General features: G+C 42.5%; 1 protein-coding gene across 1 annotated transcript in view; it reads right to left on the bottom strand.

Moving 5' to 3' along the window:
- The window catches only part of COL6A5 (collagen type VI alpha 5 chain), an 88472-nt gene that overhangs the window by 54595 nt on the left and 9421 nt on the right, over window positions 1–24456 (bottom strand). The window contains exons 4-17 of the mRNA XM_032409212.1: window positions 20496–21056; window positions 16725–17279; window positions 14126–14701; window positions 11212–11787; window positions 9145–9485; window positions 8950–9031; window positions 6923–7065; window positions 6248–6340; window positions 4628–4681; window positions 2732–2803; window positions 2364–2390; window positions 2211–2255; window positions 2071–2124; window positions 137–199 (exon numbers count right to left, since the gene is read on the bottom strand). Coding sequence (XP_032265103.1) covers window positions 137–199; window positions 2071–2124; window positions 2211–2255; window positions 2364–2390; window positions 2732–2803; window positions 4628–4681; window positions 6248–6340; window positions 6923–7065; window positions 8950–9031; window positions 9145–9485; window positions 11212–11787; window positions 14126–14701; window positions 16725–17279; window positions 20496–21056 — 3242 coding nt within the window. The remainder of the gene's footprint in view (window positions 1–136; window positions 200–2070; window positions 2125–2210; window positions 2256–2363; window positions 2391–2731; window positions 2804–4627; window positions 4682–6247; window positions 6341–6922; window positions 7066–8949; window positions 9032–9144; window positions 9486–11211; window positions 11788–14125; window positions 14702–16724; window positions 17280–20495; window positions 21057–24456) is intronic.

Consider the following 24456-nt stretch of genomic DNA (forward strand, 5'->3'; position numbering starts at 1 on the left):
AAGTCTCAGTCAACACCTACTACCCTGACTCCCAAGACAAGCCTTCACCTACAGGTGAGTGGGAGACACACGGGAAAGGAGAGAGGAACTTGGAGCAACTACACAATTCAGAGGCAACTAGACCCAAGTAACTTACAGGATCTCCTGGAAAGCCCTTCTCCCCATATCCCCCAGGGGGGCCTCTGGAACCTGGGCTGCCCTGGAAAAAAAGAAAATAAGTTTCTGAGTTAGCTTGTATGAGGGTTTTATAATGGTGTTAAAACGTCAAGTGTGTGTTTTGGAGGCAAGAAAACCAATCAGACAAAATGATCCATGTTCCTCTCTCCCAGCCAGTTTCCTCAGACTTCTCAAGCAGTACTCAGTGCAGTTTTAAGCCTATAGTCAGGATTATCTATAGTGAGGCTGAGCAATGGGAAAACTCTCATGATTTAGCATAGCGCATCTGACAGAACTTTCTGCAGTAATAGAAATGCTCTATATTTGCATTGTCCAACATGGTAGCCATTAGCCATAGGTAGCTACTGAGCACATGAAATGTGGTTAGGACAAATGAAGAGCAGAATTTTTCACGTTCACTAATTTGAATTTAAATTGTCATATATTAGTAGTATTACATTGGACATCGCAGCCAATCTAGGAACTTCTGACATTTATAATTAAATTGCCCACTGGAAACCTTCACAGGAATGTTCCACTTGTCACCTCAAACTCAAGTGTCCCCAACTCAGCTTGTCCAAACCAGGGTCCTTGAAGGCATTTTGACTGACTCCTCATTTCCTGCTTCTCTGATCACCTAGATCTAGAGATCTTATGTCCCAGAGCCAGAACTAGGGTAAGAAAAGCAAGTTACCTAGGGTGCAAAATTTAGGGAGATGCTCACACTTTGCATAGTTCTGAGAATGAGTACTTTCTTAAATCCTGCACTCTAGCTGCTCATTCCAGCCTGGGCCCTGCTATGTTCTTCGTATGTCTTGCGTCTGTTCTCACTGACGTTGCTTTACTTGAAGGCTTCATCACTTCTCACCTCAATTATTCTAGATCCTCTCATCTTTGCCTTGTATCTACGTCACCTCTGACACATCCTCCATACCACTGCCAAGTAATATTTCTGACATTCAAATTCAATTGTGGTCCCTGTACTTAAAATCTTTCAAAGACTCACGATTGCTTAATGGTTAAAAGCCTAACTCCTCCACATGGCCCACCAGTGCCTTCCTAACCTCTTCCCACCACCTCTAGAACCTCACCTCCCTCTACCTGTGCTCTAATGCTCAACTTGCAGTGCCCCTAAGCCTGCATGTCTTTGCTTGTGCTGTTCCCTGTGTCTGGAATCCCTTCCTCCATGTCTTGCTAATGCCTGTCATCTTCAGCTCAGGAATCATTTCTTCTAGGAAGACTTCCTGGACTTGCTCCCTACCCTGCTGAGTTAGGTGCCCTTCTCTGGACTCTCATGTAGTTGCTTACAACATGGCCTCAATCACATTCTGCACTGTCATTAGCTATTAATATATCTGTCTTTCTATGGCCAGGGATCCTTGAGGACAAGGACAGTGTGGTTCATCTCTGAATCTTCAGCACTTAACTCAGTGCTTGGCACATGCCAGGTATTCAAAATATTGGATAAATAAATGGATCAGAACATAAAAACTAAGCTGTTTGGTACTAAGTAGGTACATATTAATAAGTTTTGAAATGAATTTAAGGTAAAAAATGTTTCACTGTGATTTGCTATAGCAAGGTCACCAAAATAATTCTGTATTTTTCCCTTGCTTTTTATGTTGGGTTGTTTTTTTTTTTCTGATGCAATAAAGAGAACATGGAAGCTGCTGACAGGCAAAAACATTCATTTTCAGACTTCTGAGGAATATGCCCTTAGAAGAACCTTGCATGCCTCGATTCCTTCTCGCTGGAATTCTTAAAAATTCCCAAACGGGACTGTAGCATCTACTCAGTAGTAACAGAACTTCATTTCGTGGTCAGGTCAGTGTTTCCCTACTAAGCACTGGCACACAGCAGTTAAGACTGTCTCTCTTACCAAATTCTCCTTCTTTGATGTATTGAAAGTGTTACCTGAGATCCTGGATCACCTTTTTCTCCTTTTTCTCCAGGAAATCCATGAAAGCCCTAAAAGAAGTCAAGGAAAACAAAATTCCCATTTAAAGAGAAATACAACCTCGTGACCATGTTATGGTACCTGAAAGATGGCTTACCTCTTCCCCATCCAGTCCGTCAATCCCATCCTCTCCTTGTTCTCCCTAAGGGACAATGGGGCGCAATCAGGTCAGAGGAGGGCTCTGCCGCATGCTTATTGGGAAACTAATCCCGTCGGGAAATCAAATTGGACTGAGAAGACACTACGGTACCTTATGTCCAGAAAATCCTTTGGCTCCCTGTAAAAGATGAAATCTCTCTCACTGACATGTCAAAGACAGACAGCAGGTGGATTCACAGGCTTTTGGAGCAAGAAGGTGCTGCCTCCCTAAAGAAGGTGATTGTGTGTTCCTTTAATTGCTTCTGGCTCTCTAACAACAAAGGGATGATAGATGGATTGAATGAATGCTCTGAACACATTGAGATTTCTAAGAAGCAGAATTAGTCCACAGTGAGGACACTGACATGTAACTGGAGAATGGCAAAGGGTGGGTGGAAGAGAGAAAAGGAGGGAGGGAAGGAAGAGAGACGCAGAGCACGTTGTAGGGAATTCAAAATCACATTTCCAGCAGAGCCTTACCTTTTGACCTTGCTCCCCTGGACATCCTGTAATCCCTTTATCTCCTGGGGGTCCAATTTCTCCTCGTCTTCCCTAAGAAAAGGCAACCAAACAGGTATCCAAAGTGACTCTTTTGCCAGAAGTTGCCAACAGTTTGCTTTTTACGAGTGAAGCTAGAGCACAGGAGCACTCTGAGCCCCACACAAAGCACATCCTTCCACAAATGCATTTGTTTAACTCTGGTTTTCCCCTCTATTCAAATGCCTTCCCCGTCAACCTTGGGGGCTTCCTTACGGACCCAAGATCTCACAGAGATGCAGGATGAGCCCAATTGCTTCACTGTCCTCATTAGACAGCACAGCCAAAGTTTTGGAAGACGCTTCACCTTCCAGCCACCTTTCAAATACTCCAGTAATACATGTTGACCCTGGCATGGTACCCAAGGTCCCAGTGCTGCCCTGGAAAAGTCAGCACTGCTGATGGTACTGAAGCAAGCTGGTCCCAGGGGACCAGAGCTGAGTAGAAGCCGTTGATGGGACAGGCCACTACTACAAGAACTCAAGGATGGGAAGTGCTAGTGCTCACGGAAAGAACCACCAGGTGAGAGAGCCCCAAAGTCAGACCATCCACTGGGGAAAGAGTGCTCAAGGTCAATGATGTGTGTGTCTCCCATCAATCCTGTTTCTCCCAGGAAATATTTAAACACAGGTAAATGCTAGAGTAAAATGAATCTCCAGAGAAAAAGAATGTGGGGCTCCTTGAGGGCAGGACCCCCTCATTGTCTCTTTACCCAATTATGTCCCTTGTGCCTGCCTCAGTCAGATCTGGGTGCGGAATGGGTGCTTAGGGTTTGCTGTTTGGATAAATAATTGTTTAGCAATGAGCTTGATTCTTTCCTTCCTGGTAGCGGAGGGGAGAAGGGATTTTCCTTCCTTTTGCTTTGCTTTCTTTATTCTGAAGATTATTCCCAGGAAAACAGGAGGCCTTGCTCGTGGCCACATGTTGCTGAGAGATGCCGAAACATTTTGACTTCCTGTTGACTGGACTGTTAGCCAGATGTGGGCTCATGGCCAGACAGCCACACTCAAAGCCCTCCATGCTGCCTGGGTGGGCTCCAAGACCCCTCTGCAGGTACGTGGTGGGCGGGTTAGAGCACTCCCCTCGGTGGTCATTTTGTAAACTAGGTCAGCACTAGAGCCTTAGAGGAATATATCAGTTTATAGATCAGGAGACTGAGAGTCAAGAAGTTAAGTGTGTTGCTAAGGTTTCTTGTCTAGGTCAGCCCTTGGCTGCCTGACCAAACCTATGCTTTTAATTATACCTGCCCAGACATGATTTAATTTTATTTTAAATATTGCTGCCCAGACAGAGAGCTAGCTTGATTCTAAGGGGATGGAGATGCAGGCTGGATGCTTCCTTAACTTTCCCCACCCCAAACAGAGCCACTCAAGTGTTTCAGTTCCTTCAAATCTATTCTCATAATTTGATTAATGAACCAAGGGAGAGTTCTGGTTTTAAGGGTCAAAGACTGAGATTAGAAAACCTCTGTGTTGCATGGAATCATGAAGCCATGCCTTTCCATGTACTAAGCACTGAGCTCCAGGTCCAAAGATAGCTCCTCACTAGTATCCAGTCCTACTTTGCCCTGCGTGGGGGAGACAGGACCATGCCCCGCTCCCTGCCACTGATAAAAACATGCCAGGCAACATGTGGGTGAGCCTGATCCCTCCTTCCCCTCAAAAGTGGATTTGGTGAGTGCTTACGATCCAGACCAAAAAAAGGGGGGGAGCATCCATTTTCCTTCAAAACCACCAAAATCCCCCATATAAATAAAACCCTTTTTGTAGGAACATAAAGCTGTCCATGCAAAAGAAAACCATTGCTTGTGTTGGGGGGAGGAGGGTCAGAAAAACTTACGGGGTCTCCGTCCTCTCCCCAGTGTCCTCTGCTGCCTTTCAGACCTGGAGAACCCTGGGAGGATAGAGAGAAAATACATTTCAGCCAGCTTTCTTCAATCTGAACTTGTGAAATCGTTAGGCATTGTAGACAAGTCCCTCCCTTCAACTTGGTGGCAGCGTCTACAGGGGTAGCTGTGAGTCTGGGGAGAGTCTGACAACCCCTGACTCCTACCGGAGGCTGACCTGCGGAGCCCATTTTGCAGCTCAGGGCGTCGGGGCAGGTCCTGTGCCTGAGGGGCTGCATGGTGGGCAGCTGTGGCCCCTACAACTCTTCTAGAAGGCAAATCGATCACATTTCCAAAGAGATCATTTTATTTCCTTTTGCTTTTCTGAGAGCTCAAGGAAGAAGAAGCACTTCTCCCAACAAGGAGGTTACATATATTTCAATTGCGATCACTTCTCCCTCTGCCACGTGTGGTTTAACTGCCTCGTGGCTTACTGGTGGCAAAGGTTTAATCAGAGGTTTGCTTTCCTCACCGTGTAACACAGGTCCTGCCTGTCTGCTTAGTACACCTGGGGGCTGTACTCTTGGAATGTAACTCTAATACTGGCCAGAGCAAAGTGAGGAGAGAGGAAACTGTGCTGAACAAAACATCGTAACTTGGTAAAAAGGCCAAGATCATGTACCCACAAGGATGGACAATGCAGAACTCATGAGCAAGTATTACATTTGCTCTCTTAAAAAAAAAAAAAAAGACTCCTTTTAATTATGATATCTAAAATGCATTTGAAAAAGTACATAAAATAAATGAAATATAAAGTCACAGCTTAATTATTATAAAGTGAACATCCATGTAGCCACCACCCCGGCCAAGAAACAGGACATCACTGGCACCCATATGCAGCCCGCCGCCCTCCCAATGCCAAGCACTCCCACCCCCACCCCCACCCCCACCCCAGGGAGCACCCTCCTGGCTTTTATGAAAATACTTTCTTGCCTTTTTTATACTTTATTACTGAATTATTCATCCCTAGACATAAGTTAGTTTTGCCTGCTTTCAAACCTTTTATAAATGGAATCATACTCTATGTGTGCTTCTGTGTTTTTTTTTTTTTTTTTGCCATTACTGTGTTTGTAAAACTTATTCATGCTGCATGTAGTTCATTCAGCCTCAGCACCTTAGAGCATTCCATTAATGAAGACATCATGACATATTTATTTAAGCTATTGTTGCGTAATTGATCTTCTGGAATTCATTTTTAAAGGGCTATTAATCTGCAATGCATTGCTCTTTTTGAGGTTCAATTTCATTCATTACTGATGAAATACAACCTTTGCCACTGTTTCTAACACCTTTTGCACTCTTCAAACTGTTTAAAGCAGGTGCGAAAGTATAAATTGCAAAACCAAGGAGCAACGTCACGAATGATATGTAAGAAAAATGGGAGTTATTCTCAACAGCAGTATCAAAAGTGAGCCCTTCTGAACTGGCTCCTATATCACAGAAATCGCATGAAATAAATGCCCAAAGCAATTACATCAGCATCAAGTGAAAGCTGCAAAGTGCACCGCTTGGCCTCAGTCCCACCCACCAAATCAAGGCACACTGGGGAAAATAGTTTCACAACTGAATGGCACCTTCGTGGCTAGTAGTCCTTGGGATCCACGAGAACCTGGAGCCCCTGAACACTTGCAAAATGTGCAGCAGCAAGTCTTCTCTGCAATGTTTCCCTGGAAAAAGCAAACTTGAGTGAGCAACAATGGTCAGGAACTTCACGGCATAAGAACAGTATTCATATAGATCATAATGCACCACCTACACGGCCATCCTCTCTCTTTGGGGGAGGGGCTGCAGAGGATCAGAGGTGCTCTTTGACTTAATACTGAAGACAGGGCACTGAGCTAGCAACTGCGACGCAGCATTCCCTCTCCCAGGAAATGACCTGTCTATAGAAAGGGCACCTGCCACACGGATGGCCACAGGCCAAGTTTGCACAAGACTAGTTGGCTCCTCCTTGACAGACTCTTGTTTTCTGGGGATTTCTGCGGCATCAACTGCTGGGAGCTTTTCTATGTGACTAGGGGCTGGTTGTTTTTTTTATTCCCCGTGCATTCATTTGGTGAGATGATAAAGGAGGGAAGGACACACAAAAATAAAAATACACTGCTCTGGTCTTTCATACTTTTTCTTCTACTAAAGACCATGCACTTCATTTAGTGGGGCAAGCAAGGCAGTCTCTAGAAATACTCATCAAAACTCCAATTTCGTTCCGATGGCCTTCTGAATAACTGCATGTCTGCTCCACAGCTCACCAGGTACTGTGACAGCATCTTGCCCAGTTCTCTCATGCCAATGGCCAGGTGAGTCCTGTAATCAAATCCCTTTCCAAATTCGAAGCTGGAAAACTCATCGTGGGCAGTCGCGTTTAGGGACACCACCAGCAGAGCATCAAGTCCTAGTCAGTAAACATAAGAGGTTCAAAACCAAAGGGGTTGCACGTGAAAGAGAAGAAAAGCCCATCGTATTTCTACTCGATGAGTGATGTTCAGAGAACCAGAAAAGGGAAAAGGCAACATAAGAAGTAGGACTCTTGATCTATGAAGAACCCAACAGGCTTGCTTGCTTGTTCAGGCTTCAAACCCGACAGAAAAACACTAGCAGAAAACTGTTTAATGCTTCACCACCAAGTTTTGATTCAATTCTTGGGTATTTGAAAGCAATTTTTAAGAAAGGGCATTGTTCATCTTCAGAGGTTTTCTGAATTTTTCTGAATGTAAATTAATAATAGTTCTCAGAGTCATCTCCATGGCCAAAGTCCCAGGCCCTACGAGACTGAGGAAAGCCCAGGGTGAACTCCTGGCCATAGCCAGGACTCCATTTATTCATTCGTTCATTCACTCACTCATTAATTCACTCATTAGCTCATTTACTCTACCCAACTTTCATTAAACAAATCTTTGCTTATTAGAAGCCTATTACGTATTAATCATTATACCAGGGACACAAGATGAATAGAACAGGCATGCTCTGTCCCTTCACAGAAGTCCAGTCCAATGGAAAAGGTGGACAGGAATCAGATGGCTGCTCTGTGTAGTGGTAAGTGTCCTGAGAGGGAATGGCAGGGTGCTTTGAAAGCCTAAAGGAGAAGCTCCCAACTTAGCCTTAGAAAGTTGTAGGTTTCTGGGAAGAACTGATGTCTATGCTGATCCTGAAGGATGAATGGAAGCTGGTCAAGGCAGAGAACCAGAGACAGCAGAAGGACTGGGGAGGAGTTGAGATGGGGAGAGTTCTAGGTAGAAGAAAAGTGTATGCCAGGAATGGAGGCCTGGGGGACTGAGGCGTGAGGTGTGCTGGAGGAAGAAGGGGATGGCTCTGTGTGCCTAAGACGCTGAGTGTGGGGAGTGAGGGAAGGCCAGAGTGGGGAGCGGAGCCAGACCCTGTAAAGAACCAGAGGCTGTACTGAGGAATGTGATGTGCCCAGAACAGTGGGAAAGGAGAATGATACAACCCAGCAATCAAGCAGGAAATTTTGTGGCCTCTAGGGAGGTTGCTCATGGACATTAAACCCCAGAAGCCAGTGTGAGTCCATACCCAGGAAATCTCAAATAATGCACCCCATCTGACAATCAGTGGAGCCTCGTGTCACTGTATAAGACTCTCAACTTTTGCATTTAGCTCCCAGTTCAGGCTGAAACTATGACATAGATTGGGGATATATGTACTAAGAAGTGCTTTTCAAGATCTATGTGGCTATCTTTCACATGGATAACCAGAAACAGTAGGGAGTGTCCTAGGTCAGGAGCCCTGGAAGCAGAATCTAAGAGAGGAATTTGTATGTACGTGGTTTATTGAGGGAGAAAGAGGTGGAGGAAAGGGAGGGGAAAGTTGTAAGCAAGAATGTGTCTCAGTAAAATCTTCAACTTGGTATGATTCATGAAGGACTCTGGGGTGTAACCTGTATCAGAGTTGACCCACTTGAGGCAAGGGTGCTAGGCTTTTGATCCCTATATCGATTTTCTATTTTATTTTTTATTTATTTATTTTTATTTTATCCCCTTCCATTTCCAGGTAGGACATGGTATAAACCCACCCCCACTCCAAGGTAATGGTTCAGGTCAGTCAAGGACACATGACTGTAGAAGGGCACAGGTATAAGTACCTGGCCATGGCATTTGCAGCATTTGGGGGATGAGCGTACAGGCTGGTCAGCGGGGTTTGGGGAGGCATCAACAGCATCTGCTACCAGTGGCCAGACAGATCCCAAGATCTACAACACCTGAGTAAGAAGGGACTTGTTAGCACATTCTATGCTTCACCACTTAAATTTGCAACTCAGTACCTGCTTCTCTGAGCCTGGCCGATTGATCTTCAAGCATTATCTCGCTTTCACCCCCAAGACCATCTGAAAAGATGAGTAGCACCTAGAGGAAGAGAAAAGCAGAGGATGGAATGATGTGAAAATGAAATATATAATTGGGGAGGAAGAAACAAATGAAAGAATGTGGAGATGAGAGATTGAATGTGACATGAGTACCTGTCCTTGGGATTTAGATCTATCCTTAAATGTATCCCACAGCGACTGCAGGAACTGTGCATTCAGATGAGTTGGTCCATCAACAGTGACTTGCAGCAGGCTGTCAAATATTGCTTTCCGGTAGATTTGGAACTTGGCAGGGAATTCTTGGTCATTGTTCACCTTGAAGGCCACATTCACCTGCACCTCTGTGCCTGCTCCACAGCTGACCCTCCTGATGGAGGTGATGTCCTCTAAGATGCCTGGGAGGTAGGATCTCAGCCGGGGGTGGCCATGGAACAGCGGCTGCCCCAGCAGGTGAGTGGAAATGTCAAACCCGACCACTATGTCCATAAAGCAATCTGGAGACCAAGGGAAATGAGGCCAGATTAATGAGTAGACAGGAGCAAGGAAGAGCTGACCAGGCAGAAAAAAGAAGAGCAGTCATGGCATGGCCCAGGGCTGGAGGATCCCTAGTATCCAGTGTTCAGGAAGGAAGATATTGGCTGCTTGATCAGCACAGGTATTTCCTCTCTCCTCTTTCAAATATTTCAAGTTCCAATAGCTAGTTCAAGTTCCAATCATGCTTTAGCCTCATTTTCAGTGGCTGGCTGTGTGTGTGAATGTGTGTGCGTGTGCGCACATGCATATTTTCTTCTTTTAATGATGACATATTATGATTCATATAATCATAACATATTAAATATTTGAAATATCCTTAAAGATTATTTAATTCAGAGGTCACAAACACAAATGGCTATGAAGGCCAAGTGGATAATGTAAAGGAGTTAGATGGGCCGGGAGCAAAGAGAATGAATGGAGAACAACGACCCATCTGTTCACTGCTCAACTCCTGCTGAGAGTAGCCATGCGGGAGAAGGGGCCCAGTGTGGTCAGATTGCCGGATTTTTCCAAGGAAAGCCTGAAATCTTCATTTTTCATGTGAAACCTTCAGTTTGTAAAAGCTGTCAACTAATTTTAACAAGCTGTCAACACCAGACAGGACTAACACAACTCAGCTGCAAGTCGCCATTTGGTCACTTCTGACCCAGCCCAGTTGCTCATTTTACACGTGAGGAAATCTTGATTCCTGGAGGTTGCTGCTACTGCACGAGAGCACGAGCCCTGGCTTTCGGATTCCGGTGCCAGGGCCTTTTCCACCACTGTAATTTGCTTCCAGCCGAGCATCCCAAATGGGGTGTAGAAGATCTGGAGAGCTTGGAAAGACCAACCCATTTTGTGAAAGAAGTGGTTTCAGCCATAACTCTAGGAACAGAAGCACGCCAAGGAATTTCTGCATGTTGTACAAATTCCACAAAATGTTATATCCTGAGGTGCTGTCCTCCCAACTCCTAGCCCAAATGTACAGAACCTGAGTCCTACACAGTGACTCTCAGCTGGAGTGAATTTTGGCCTCCCATCAGATGGCTCATTGCTGTCCCTTCCTTTCTTTCCCTCCCTGCCCGCTTGACTCACTTACATTACCCTCCTAGTCTTTGCAGCCATTGGTGTTCATGACCTCTGGGAATCAAATAATCACTAAGGACAAATTCAACTCTTTACTATATTGTGATTATACAAATGCCATCATTAAAAGAAGAAGAAAATATGCCCACACATAGGCTCAAACAGACAAATACACAGAGACACACACAGGAACACCAAGTCCCTTACAAAATGGTTTAAAAAAGTTAAAATAGTAAAGCTGCCAACCAGCCAATGTCTGTTTTACTTACTTCCCACTGGACACAAGGCATTATTCTAGGCCTGCCACAAGTGGAGGGGGCAGAAATAGGAGACTGACTTTCAGTGGTAAGAGGGGCACAAAGCCTGGCTTGCAGTGAGGGGACAGGGCTGACCAGAGGACACAACCCAGGACCTCCTCCAGCCTCTGCACCCTTTTCCTCGTCTCTGAGCAAGAATGGCTGATCCCAAGCTTCCTGGAAACAGAGGAGAGGTCTATTCTCACTGCACCTTATTTGAAAAATATGCTCAACTAGAGCCAGCCCCCGGGACACCTTGGGGAAATGAAGCCCCAGGAAGGTGGCAATTAAATCAAAAACAAAAAAGACCAAGGGGAGCACTTACTGGTTTTCCCGCAGCTCTGGCAGATTTCACGAACCATTCTTTTTTTCACATCCTCAGTCATTAATTTATTAAAGTCTTGGAGGGTGATTATTTTTTCAGAATTTCCTGTTATTGGCAGAAGTTGCTCCTTATGAACATCCCCTATGCCCAAAACCAGGACACAAATTCCGAGGTTTCTCAGGATTTTCACTTCATCTGCCACATCATAGTAGGGATCCCTGGATGTGATAATAACCAAAGTTTGAGGGACACCAGCATTTCTTCTCCCACCAGAAGATGGATCGAACATGACCTTCACTTTTTTAAGGGCCTGGTCAATTCGTGGAGACCCCTTGCTCTTGGTGACGGTTTGAATTTGAGTCTTCAACTCCAGTATAGTCAGAGAGTTTTTCAACTGGATAATTTGTTGGAAGCCACTCCCAAATTGAGCCAACCCAATTTTTATTCTCTGGTTCTGAATGTTAAAATTATCAATTAAGTCTGACACGAAAGTTGTCATGGTAACAAACTCTGAGTGGGAGACCATGTCAGAGCCATCACAAAAGAAAACCACATCGGCTTCTTGAATGTCACACCCTGCAATTTGGAAAAACAAAACAATTATTTTCCTCATGAATTAGTCTAAATTTTCCCCTTCCTCGAATTCTTCAATTGCTTTACTAAATCCCCACATTAGTAGCAAATCGAGATAAGTTAATAGAAGAGAGAATCACTGATTGGCCCTCAAGAAGGAAAAATAGTGTGAAGGAGAAAGATAATAGACTTTGTTTCAAATTTTAATATTTAAGTGATTCATTTGAAAAGACACTGAAAGTTACTTAGAGAAAGAAGTTTGAATAGTTTGAATATGTTCATTAAAAAGTAATTGCAAAGGCTAGAAATCCCTTCGACACACCCAAATTGGAAGGTTCACCCAAGTCAAGGTAATGGTACCCCTGTACTATGGTTAGTATTCCTGTTACTATTAATACTACCATTTGTGTTGAGAATTACCATTTTAAAAATGTTTTTGGCATACAATAACTGTTAATATTCATGACCATATTATGAGGAATTAATATAATTTTATAGATACAGAAATGGAATTCAGAGGTTAAGTAATTTGCTTAAGAATACACAATTGCTAGATAGTGGAGAGGGTACCTGGACTGCCTCATTCTTTTTATCTTTAAATCCAGTATTTTTTTCTACTGCAGTTTTTTATAGTATCATAACCCAAATATTAAAATGTAATGGGACAAATGCTAATGGCTAGTAAACAGGATAAAGGATCATCTCTCTGAAATCCAATGTGAAATGTCCCATAACCCAGGGATAATATTCTACCCTCACTTACAATCAAATGCAATGGCTGGGACAGGGGCAGCACTAAAGTGATTACTAAAAACAATTGAGACAGAAGAATGCCAGCTGCCACACAGTTCTTTCTAAGGGTAGTCTGGTAGACACAAAGATGGACTGCCCAGATAGATCTTCGAGGAAGGATTTGCTGCCCAGCTGTGGGAGTGTGGTCAACAGGGGGCCTCTGGCAGTCAGTTCCTTCAGGGTCAGCCTCACTGCAGAGAGATGTCTTGCAAAAGACCGTGCCCTTCCCAGGGCAGCCCACATCTGGGGACTAAGTGGGAAGGGGACATAACCACCCAGTCATCTTAGTCTGATGCTGGACAACACCAATGGGCAATACACGCTCCAGAGCTCTTTGCCAGGTTTGGAGCTTTGTCAAGCATGCCTCACTGTGCAACTTCTTCTGCCCATCCTACTTTCCCACTTTCCTTCACAAGGTGTGGATCCCTAATAAACACCAGGCATCCTAGACTCTGCCTCAGTATCTGCTTCCAAAAGGTAGACATGGGAGATGAGAATAAAACAGACTCCATCTTTGTAGGAAAAGACTATAGTCCTGGTGGTGTACTAGATTTGGTGGGGACCCAATGATAAACAGGAGGCCAAGCCTGCCCAAGGAAGTCAGTTTTGTGACAGATAAAGATAAAGGAATAGCAAATATGTGTCCAGTGCTACCACCAGGAGAAATAGAAGGTGCAGAATCTGGGAGACACACTGGGATCCCTGTCAGGTATTGGGTCAGGAAACTGGCAAAAAAAATGTTGAAACATGACAGACAAACTAGATGTAGTGAGGGAATATGGGCTGGTGTGTTCATGGTGGATAGAATGCTGTGTACAAAGCTACAGAGGTATTTCAGATTGACAGGAGAGATTGTGAAGTGGGGAGCGGCAACAGATGAGGTTGGCGATGTGGGCAAGGCTAGATGGAACTCAGGAATTCAGAAATTGTAAACTGTAAGCACAGCAGTGAATAGTCCAATGTGTGTTAGGAAGATCACTCAGTGTTCAGAATGGAATGGAAGGTGGCAAGACTAAGGGCAAGGAGACCAAATTTCAGGGTGGGAGTCCAGGGGCAGGCTAGAACAGGCAGAATTGAGAAGGTCCTGCTGCCTTGGGAAAAGTCACAATTTTTTTTAAAGATAATACCATCATCTAGTATCTGAAACCAAGGAGATGAATTCATTGCTCACTTTGAGCTCAGGTGGCAAATCTTACACTTTCCTCAAGTGTGATACCTGCAGCCTACCCTACCCCAGTGGTATCTCATAGAATCAGCTTAGGTCCCTCCACTACTCCATATTGAACTACCATATCCTTCCGTCTGTATTAGTGGCCCTTATCTAGAAAAGCACATTAGACTACTTCAACTTCCTATGGCCCTAGATAATGCCTATAATCCCATTTAGACAGCCCTAGATCTTTGAAGACAAAAGTCTATCTGTCAAATTATGCAACCCTGAGTCTGGCCTGCAACTGGTGCTCAGTGGTTGCATTGAGACCATTAATGGAATGGCACAAGAGGTCCTGAAATGGGGTAAGGGGAATATGATCTGAAAATCACAACTTACGCTCACGTGCATTGCTACACATTCCTTTTTGTAGAGGCAGGTAAATATCTTTCAGTTTGTCGAAATTATCTACATGGAATGTATTGTTTTTACTCCCTGCCATAGCCTCAAGTTCAAGTTGGTCGGCCTGTCCTACACCCACTGCATAGATATCAATGCCTTTGTTTCTTAATTTCAGTGCTGTCTCATTGAGCAGATTTTGGTCATGGGACACCCCATCGGTGATGATGATCAGCATCTGCTTCACGTTTTGCTGGATGCGGCTGCCATATTCCTCCGTGAACATTATGTTTGTGTAATCTAGAGCCCTGGCAGTAAAGGTTCTCCCTCCGGTGTTCCTGCGCCTCCTCAGGTGCTCAATGACTGTGGATCTGTTTGAGTATTTCCTAAGGTGGAAAAGAACCTCAGGATAGTCCGAGTATTTGAGAGCTCCAATCCGAACTCGGTCGCTGCCAACATCTGTTTTCTTCACCAAATGGATAGTTAGATCCATCATGCTTTCTTGCTCTTGTGTGTTTATGCTGCCTGAATGATCCAGCACAAACACAATGTCCAACACTTTAATATTTTTACAATCTGAAAGAAGAAGAAAGCAGGCATCACAATCTTTCTGCAGTGTATTCTACACAGACAACTGAGAAGGGAGAAAAAACTAACCTCTGCCATGAACCTTCTATGTCCCAGACACTGCATCTCACTTGTTAGAGGTGGCTGTTGCCATTTTACAGAGTCAGAAACTGAGGCTCAGTGATGTACGACTTGCCCAGATCATGATTCCGCAGACATTGTACTTGACAATGACTCTGCAATGGGTGGTTCTTAAGCCACACCACTCTGTTCTGCTATATTTCATTAGGACATGTGATGTGTTTTGCTAGGCAGACTTTCAACTGAATGGAAACATCAGAAGGTAGTTCAATATCAATATCATGGTGAGATATGACTGATGTTTGCCAAACTGGCCCGCCATTTTAAAGAGCACAGAGGCTCTCTGTATCAGCTGGGATTTTTGTCCTACTCCCTCTGGCTCCAGCTGTCTTTTCAGCTTCTGCTAGACAAACTGTCCCATGTGCACCATGCCTCTCTGCATTCATTTGTGCTCCTTCCCCTCACCTCCTGAATTAGAACCCAGAAAGGCCCCAAGTAGTTGGGAGAGCTAAGGCCCTATCACTTCCCCGCAGCCCCAAGATCTCCCCTACATTGGAAGTCAAGTGAGTACTCTGGATAGGTCTCCAAAGGGTGGGGTTTCTCTCCCGTCTTTCCCTTCCCTCTTCCCCATGTAACTTAACCACATGCCTTCCACTATTTCGCTTTCTCCATTTTCTACCTGCATATGGTAACTCCAATCCTTATTTCTGGCAATGAGGTCTCAAATTCTCAAGTCTAAGATGCTATGGATGAGCCCATACTAAATCTGTAGGAACCTGGGGCAATGACATGACTTGATGTTTATGAGTCGATTTGATGTGTGAGTCAGCTGAAATTTCATCTTATGCTCCATAAACATTATGTTTATCAAAATGAAGAAATACCAGGAAGAGCTCCATGGATTTCAAAGGTGGGGATGTGGCCTTAAGGCCAACCTGTCTTAGAATGTCTCAACATTACCCAGAGTTTGAGGATCATTGCCATTTACATTAAGCTGTTATGAGAGAAATTGCAGTGCCACTGCCTAAAACTCAGAGTTTACACTAAGACATTTTGTTTGTTAACTTTGTAAAAATTTCTCACACAGAATTCTGAATAATATAGTCCAAGGGAAGTCTCTATGTTGCCAGGGGAACAACATACAACAAATTTACCAACACTTCAATGTTTTCTCTTAGTTGTATCCAAAACACAGATAACGGTCCGTGGTAGGTTTAAAAGCACAAGTGTTTTTAGTCTTATGTGTGGATTTACAGCAAGTTCTTATCCAAGAGCCATTAAAGTTGATGGACTCAAACTAAAGATTTGCTTGACACAATCTGAAAAGAACTACAGTTTGTGTGAGATAAAAATGATCCTGAGCAATCATTTTTAAAAAGTAACAAATTAAAATTTTCCGAAGGGATAGATACATGAACAGGCAAATGTAAAATACCTCACTGATAGAGGCGGAGAAAAATAAGGTGAAGGAATGAAAATACACACTATATCTTTAAAATAAAGAGGATTTTTTGGGGGAGGGTATGCTTAGGATATTGGATTTGATTTAACTAAAAGGAAGATGAATTTGTATTTCTAGTTATTTACTACTTGACAATGATTGCAGGTAGGCAAGAAACAATTCTGGGGAATCATTTGGGATTAAAAATTTCTTCTGGAAAATCCAGGTATGCAGGTAGTGAAGAGTTGGAAGTTCAATGGAAAATTCCGAGAACTTTTTGGAATAGATTTGAAGTCTTCACAGCCAGACTACTCTGTTGCCAAACTGGCTGGCAAGATTGTTAAACTGGAATATCCCTGGAGGTCACAGGTGTTTTAATACAACATAAATAAGACCAAAACTTAACACCAAAGTCCAGATAGAGTTCAAGCCCATGGTACAACCCACTGTTCACCCTATGAAGTCAACAGCTAACATCCCGGAGTCCTGAAGGATAACAGTGTCACTTACCATGGAGAGCACATACACGAAAAATGAGTTTGCTTTCTATTGCCTTTAGATCATCAAAGTTCTCAACATGGAAGACCAGGCTGCCATCCCCACTGATCTCCTCCAGCTGCGTCCTATTGGCGCCAAACACCCCCACAGAGAAGATGACCACACCTTTGTCCCGAAGAACTTTAGCAGGCTCTCTCACAGGATCTTGTGCTTCTCCATCCGTGATGAGGATAAGAAACTTTTTGACCATAACACGGCCCCCCTTGGCAGGGGTGAAGTATTGATCTACAGAAGTTAGTGCATTTCCGGTCAAAGTGTTTTTGTTGATGAGAGACATTCTGTCTATTGAATCAGAAATTTCGTTTTGTGTAAAGTATTTATTAAGCTGGAACTCTTCCTGAGTTTTATCACTGAACTGAATGACACCAATATGAGTTCTGTCTGGACCAATCTGAATCTTAGCTACTAGGTTTTTCATGAAGGTTTTCATTTTTCCAAAATTTTCATGTCCTATACTGCCAGAACTGTCCACCAGAAACATGATGTCAGCCTTCATGTCTTCACATCCTGCATGTTGTCAAAAAGACCAGAAATGAGGCAGGTTGACATGATTTTCAGAATATAGAGAAACACTAAGACAGAAATAAATGCATTAGTCAGAAAACATCAGAAATTAACTCAAGCACCTGCTACCGCATTTGAAAATTTTATCTGCTGCTGTGGGTAGAGGCCTGCTGACTATAACCCTGAATCAGAAATCCACTGAATCCAAGAAGTTTTAAAGAGAAAATGCAACTTCCAAAGCATATATTCATTTATGCATCATTCATTTATCTGTAACTCATTTATTCATAATTCTTGAGGTGTATGAAATGCCAAGTATCAGGTTACGTGTTAAAGGATGCCATGATGATCAAAAAAAGGAATCCAAGAAAAAGCAATCAATTCCCTACACTCATGGGACTTATATTTCAGGGTTTTATGTACAATGTAGAAACACAAAATTCTAAGCAATCTTTATATGCCATTATTTTCTTAGATATTTTAAAGTGATTTGATAAACATTATAAATCAATATTAAAAATTGGGATGAGAAACTTTTACTAGAGATAATAAGTGCATTAGTAAGCACATATCCATTCAGCATGGACTATTCCTTTATTTATATATAAAATTTGTAGATATGCTACTGACTGGAAATGGACATATTTTTGTATACATACGTATGTGTATGTACATGGATGTACACATTGAAGACCAATTTCTATAAGCCATAGAAAAAATCCAGTGTTACTAATTCATTGTACAGGTATGTGTGAGTATATCTATCTATCTCTCTATATATAATACGTAAATATATTGTCGTTAGCATGTATCTCCTTAGTTTTATCCCTTTGGTCTACCTGCTGTCACTGCCATTCTCTTAGCAGTCCTTCCCTCAACACTCACAGAGTCTATCCTATACTATTTGAAAATAAACAATTAGCATTAGTCAAAGAAGAATAAAACAATGCTTATTATTTTTTAATAATTTATGTAAGGCCCACCAGGGGACATTAAAACCACCATTTAAGACCCAAGCTGCCTGGGGCCATCTTGAAAGTCATCAATAGAGAGGTCACTAAATATCTTTGTGGCCTTGGCAAGGCCCCACTGCTGTGAAGTGTGGAAGCCTCCCTTCCGTGAAACATATGGAAAGGAGTAGACTTTTACATGTGGTTTAGTATTCACAAGGTCTACCTCCTTATATCTGTTTGTGACAAGACTGCTTCCCGTCCTCTAATATCTGGTCTCCCATCCTTCCATGTCGATATAGTTTCAACTAGACAGATGATTGCCCAGGAAAAGACCGTATTTCCTAGCCTTCCTTGAAGCTACACATGGGCCTGTGACTAAGTTTTGGTCAATAGATATGAGCAGAAGTGACTTGCCCACTTCTGGATCTTAACATTAAAACAATTGAGTGTGGTGGGCTCATATGGCCCTTTCTCCCTTTCCACAAATGCAAGGTGAAGAGAACCAGAGCTTCACTTTTGACCTAAAGATGGGAGCTATGTGTTGAGCACGGAATAGCCTCTCTGCTAGACCTGCACCACTCACCCTGGACCATTATACAAAAGAGAAATAATACCCTTCATTGTGTAGTTTGGGGTCTTTTTGTTACAGCCCCTTTTCTTGCCCCCTAAACAATAAATACACTGTGTCTCACTCCATGTGCATCTGCTCTGAGACTAGTCAGTGTTTTTCTAGGTCCTCGGGCTTTGGTTCCTTAGTTTCCCTGCCTCTGTTCGCCATCTTATGGCTCATTTCCTTATCCATAGCTTGTCTCCTCTCAGGTGTGCCAGTGCTCAGGCACCTGTACTACAACTACCTGACCCACAGGGGATGTACTGCACCTCCTCACATTGGCCCAGGCCTGTCTCCCTTGAAAGACTGAGATACAATCTATTTTCTGTTTCCTGGAACCCTTTTACTTTTCTTTGCATCAACCCCAGGAAACGTTGGGGAACTTTTACTCTTGTACTTTTTCTAGACCCAACTACTGTCCATAACAGGGAGAATAATGAACAATATTGTGATTTGGGATTTTGCTGTGAGCTCCACTTATTTGCTTATCCATTTTTCTTTTTTGTTTTTTGCCTTTCTTTTATTATGTTGTTAGCCAACATATAGTACATCATTAGTTTTTGATGTAATGTTCAACGATTCATTAGTTGCATTGCTTATCTATTTTTTTATTTTAGTGACCGAGAAAATCCCAAAACTTTTTCACTTTTGTAAGTTCAAATAAGTGAAAATTCTTTTACTTTTCTCATCAGTGAATACATTAGCCAACTTCTACAATAGCTCCTTTTTATGTGGCAGTTACTATGTGCCCACGTGCATTATTTTAAGTGTTCCACATGCATTATCACCTTCAAGCTTCACTATAGGCCTGCACACAGGGATGGAGGCAGGTAGACAGTATATAACCCGTTCAAGGTCCACAGCTAATAAGGTTGGGGTTTGAACTTTGACTCATTGACTCCAGCATCCTTTATCTTAACCAATAAGTTAACATGATGTGCTAATACTAGCAATCAACACATATCATCTTTAATTAGTAAGTGGCTATTACTAATAAAAGAAATCACAATCAGGTAGAGGAATTTGCAAATTGTTCTTCCTAACTTTTGTTACATGATTTTTAGTCAGAATGAAAATGCAAATATGTGTTTCTGTTACAAATAAAAATAAGCAATTGTTATATGTGTACTAGATATGCATTCATAATAGAGAAATGATGGTTGATGTGTATTATGCTAAACCTATAAGGATTCTATGATGTAGGTGTTACCCTTGCTTAATAGATGAGGAAGTTTGAAGGTCAGGTAGGAAAGTGAGTTGGATCCTAAAGCGAGAGCCCATTTTCTTTCCACTGTGCTCATCTGCTTTAATTAGCGCATGCACATACACACTCACATAACACGCACACACACACACGTGCACACACAGAATAGAGTCTCTTACACACCACACCAGTGGGCTTTGTCAAGGCCACAGTATTCTCAGCAACCTTCCTACTTATGACTTTCAAGATGGCCTCAGGGCATCTGTCTACAGAGGGATTTTCCAATATTGGCAATTAGTTTAAAGGGGCTGAATCCCTCCCTGGTGATAAAGGAAGTTAGCAAAATGTTAACCATACAACTGGTCACATCACTTCTTGTCTCAGCCCAGCTATTAGTCTGCCCAAAGTACCTAATGAAGTACAGAGAATAAAGCCTTTTTTGTTTTGCTTACCTTTTTCAGTGCAAATTCTGTGAACAACTTCATTTTTTATGCTTCTTAAAGAATCAAAGTTCTGCCCGAAGCTAACCCTTTCTTCTTCCCCAGCAATTTGTTGGAGTTGTGCTTTGTTAGCCTCCCCAATGCCAACTGCATGAATGGTGACTTGCTCAGCCCTTAATCTCTCAGCAGGCTCCAGGACTTCATCTGTGGACCTCCCATCAGTCAGCACAATGAGGTAACAGGGAACCTTGCTTGTCCTATGCTTCCTATCCTCTTTTATTCTTGACAGCATGAAATCCAGGGCCTTCCCAGTATGGGTGTTGCCTTGGAGTTGCTCAATGTTCAAAATAGCATTTCTTAAGTTCACATCATTAGAACTGTCACTGATATAAATCTCCACTCTCATCTTATGTGAATACTGCACAACTCCAACTTGGACTTGGTCTGGGCCAATGCTGAACATTCCTGTCACAGCCAACATAAATTCCTTGATTTGCTCAAAGTGTATTCTCTGTATGCTGGTTGAGCCATCAATGAGGAAATAGATATCAGCCTCTTTTGTATCTAGACAGCCTGCAAAAAAAAAAAAAAAAAAAGTGGAAAATGCATTCTTTGTTAATTACAGAGACTCTGGGGAGAACTTTGCAAGAGGGTTTATAGAGGAACATGAGACCATGAAGGTTCTAGAGAATGAGAACTCTTCATCATTTGCACAGAGTCTGTCTACTTCATCAAACCTGTTCATGCCCATTTTCTCCTTTGAAATTCACAACAATGATCCTATCATTGAAACAGAGCGATGCCCAGTGCTTTGTCTCAGGTCACACAGCCAGTTAATTAAAAGGAAGGACCAGATTCCCAAGTGTCCAGGCTGCAAGTTAAATTGTTTTTCTAGTATTGACACGTGACTTTTTGGACAGTTTATGCCTTATCATTTCTTGAGAAATGGAATGGAGGAGAAGACCTACTGCTCTTAGTTCCCCGATAACTTCTTCTTCCCGGAGCAACTAGAACCCTATATTTAAAACTAGAACCAGATCATATTATTCTTCTACTTAAGTGGTTTATCATTGCATTTAGAATTTAAAAATAAAAAACTGGCCTGAACTTTCTCCCTGCTTTTCTCTCGAACCCTATTTCCAGCAAGTCTTCATCTTACTCACTGTGCTCCAACCAGGCTGGGCTGCTTTCCGTACTTTGAAAGTGCCCCAAGGCTTTTGCACTTGCCCTTCTCTCTTCCGGAATATTCTTCCCCCTAAATATTCACATAGCTGGTTCCTTCTTATCTCATCATGGATATGCCAACTCAAATGCCAGTTCTTCAAAAAGGCCCTCTCTTCCCCTCTAGCTAAAACACATCAGTCATTGCCTATCCTATTACCTTATTTTCTCTATGATACCCATACTTTTTGAAGTTATCTTATTCATTTGTTCATGAGCACAGACTGCTTCCTGCCACAGAGTGTCAGCCCCACGAGGGCAGAAACTGCCTCCTTCTCTGTTTCCACCTAGTACACCTCGTACATCACAAGATTTCAACATAAAAATTTTAAATAAAAGAGATCTCAATGTTCCTTCCTTTGTTAAGTAGATTCTATGAAAACATGCTTTAATAATTGTCTATTTACAACTCTATCAATTACTGAAATTGGGTAGGAGAAAGAGCATACTTTTAAAATTTAGGTTATTTGTGTAATTATCTGGTTGAGTCTGTGAAAAGATCTTAAAATACAAGATAATTTAGTCATTTCACAATATTTTCTTTCTTGACAGCTTTTTGGCAACTTGTAGCTATTGACACTACTTCAGGCTATGGGGAGTTGGTCTTTATGAAATCAGAAATACTGGAAATAAGTTGGGACCTGAGAATTAAACTATGAAATCAATACATAAAATATTAGGGCAAAGCTAAGCAGTTATCTGCAAAAGATAGGATTAATCTCAGGCCAGCAAAACTTAATAGCAACCAGAATGGATTGATTTATATACCTAATGAGGAAGAATCAGGGGTTTTTCCGAATAAATACAGTGGTGGTCAGCAATGAAGGAGAAAAAAAATGTGAGTCACAGTGGGTAACCAAGGCCATGCCCACCTAGCCCACCTAGAGCTCTGCTGTCCAATATACTAGCCACTAGTCATATGTTGCTATTAAAAGGTAAATTTAAACTACTTAAAATTCAATAAAATTCAAAAATTAGCTCCTTAGTTGCACTAGCTACATTTCAAGTGATTAACATCCCCATGTAGCTAGTGACTATCATATCCAACAGTGTAAATACAGAACATTGCCATCATCACAAAATGTTTGGACAATGTTGAAGAAAAATGTGTCGCCTGGCCCAAAGGTCTCACCTATACAGTTATGCAGAGATAGGGATAGAGAGAGAGAGATGTATATTTTGACTTTAAAATACCCAATTGAATGATACTAGACATTTCAATCATAAAACTAATTCCATCGCTCTGATTCTGCAACCTCCAGCAATATCTTGATTTCAATTTAGTTTCTCAGTATGCATGCCTATAGGGAGAAAATGTACTTCTCAGAGGACATGTATGTCCAGGCCCCTGGGCAGTGGTAGTCCTCGTCATAAATATAACTGCCACTCTTTTTCTGTACATCAGTCTCTTGGTTTGATTAATGTGAATCTCTCCTTGATTTACTGAAATCTGATCTAAAAAACTGGCTACCTACTCTGTGACAGATGTGGTGGATACAGTGACTAAGTCAGTATAGATTGGTTCTGTGTGTTTGACCATTCTGAAACTACAAAGCTGGCCGTCAGACTCTAGACCATGGCAAATTCACTAAGTTCAAGGTTCTCAAACATCGCTAACAGGAGTTTATAAGGGATCTTACTAAAATGCAAGTGCCCAGGCCCTACTTTGAGACTGATTCATTAGGTTTTGGGGAGGGCTTGGGCCAATGAATTAGTGATAAACTCCCCAGGAAGCTCTGATAAGTTTGCAGCAGATACTGTTGGCGCTTAGCCTGAATCCCCTCAAACTCTACCATTTCTGTGCCCATTGGCTCCTAACACTCTCATTCTAAGGGCTCACACCTGCGTCTGTGTGTGGGTAGGCTGCACTCAGTATGCTAGAACCGTCTTTGCCTGGGGCTTGAAGAAGTGCCTGGAAATGTACATTCTCTCATGTGCTGGAATATAAATTCTCTAGATACACTGCCCCCTGACTGGGACAATTCTAAGGTTTAACCTACACTGTCCCTAGAATGGTCCTGTAGAATTGAACCTCCATGGGACTTGGCTTATCATCCTTCCCTTCCTGGTCCCAACCCTCACTTTAGTACCAATCTCCAGTTTTCCCTGGGCATATTTTCTAATATATCAATTTCACACAAAGCCTTCTCTGGCATCTACTTCTGAGTAACCCAACCTGAGTCAGGTACCAATTTTTGAGAGCCACTGAATTAATAAAAAGCCACCTACCGAAGCCTTATGAAGAATAGCTATCCTCCTTGGATGGCCCTTGCCCCTAGCCTTGGTCCCCTAACTTCCCATTTAGAATTTCTATAATGAAAATAATAATTTGTTTGTCACATGATTGTAAACTCTCCAAAGAGACCACACTACACATCCCTCCTGTGCCCTAATAGTTGGTACTAGACCAAGGTGGCTGCCCCTCAGGGAATTCCCCCACAGGTCACTCAGGAGGGAACAGAGGACTTGTTTCTTGCTCCTGTGTGTAATGTATACATGCCACAGAAAATCCAGGGCTGGCCCAGGATGAATTCTTAAACCTTCAACCGACTGGTCTGAGTTTAAGCTTGGCCTTTAATACCACTGGAAGATTACAATTCTTTTCCATGTGAGTTCTGCCAATTCCAGTTCCAATTGTTCAGAAGCATTTTATCCACAAAGGAAATGTACGAAGACAACAGGTATCTCAGAATTAGGTAAACACAAAGTCACATCAAGTAACTCTTGGTATGTACCTTTGAAAAGAGCTTGG

Source organism: Phoca vitulina, unplaced genomic scaffold, assembly GCF_004348235.1.
Source record: "Phoca vitulina isolate PV1807 unplaced genomic scaffold, GSC_HSeal_1.0 scaffold10, whole genome shotgun sequence".
Taxonomy (NCBI): Eukaryota; Metazoa; Chordata; class Mammalia; order Carnivora; family Phocidae; genus Phoca; species Phoca vitulina.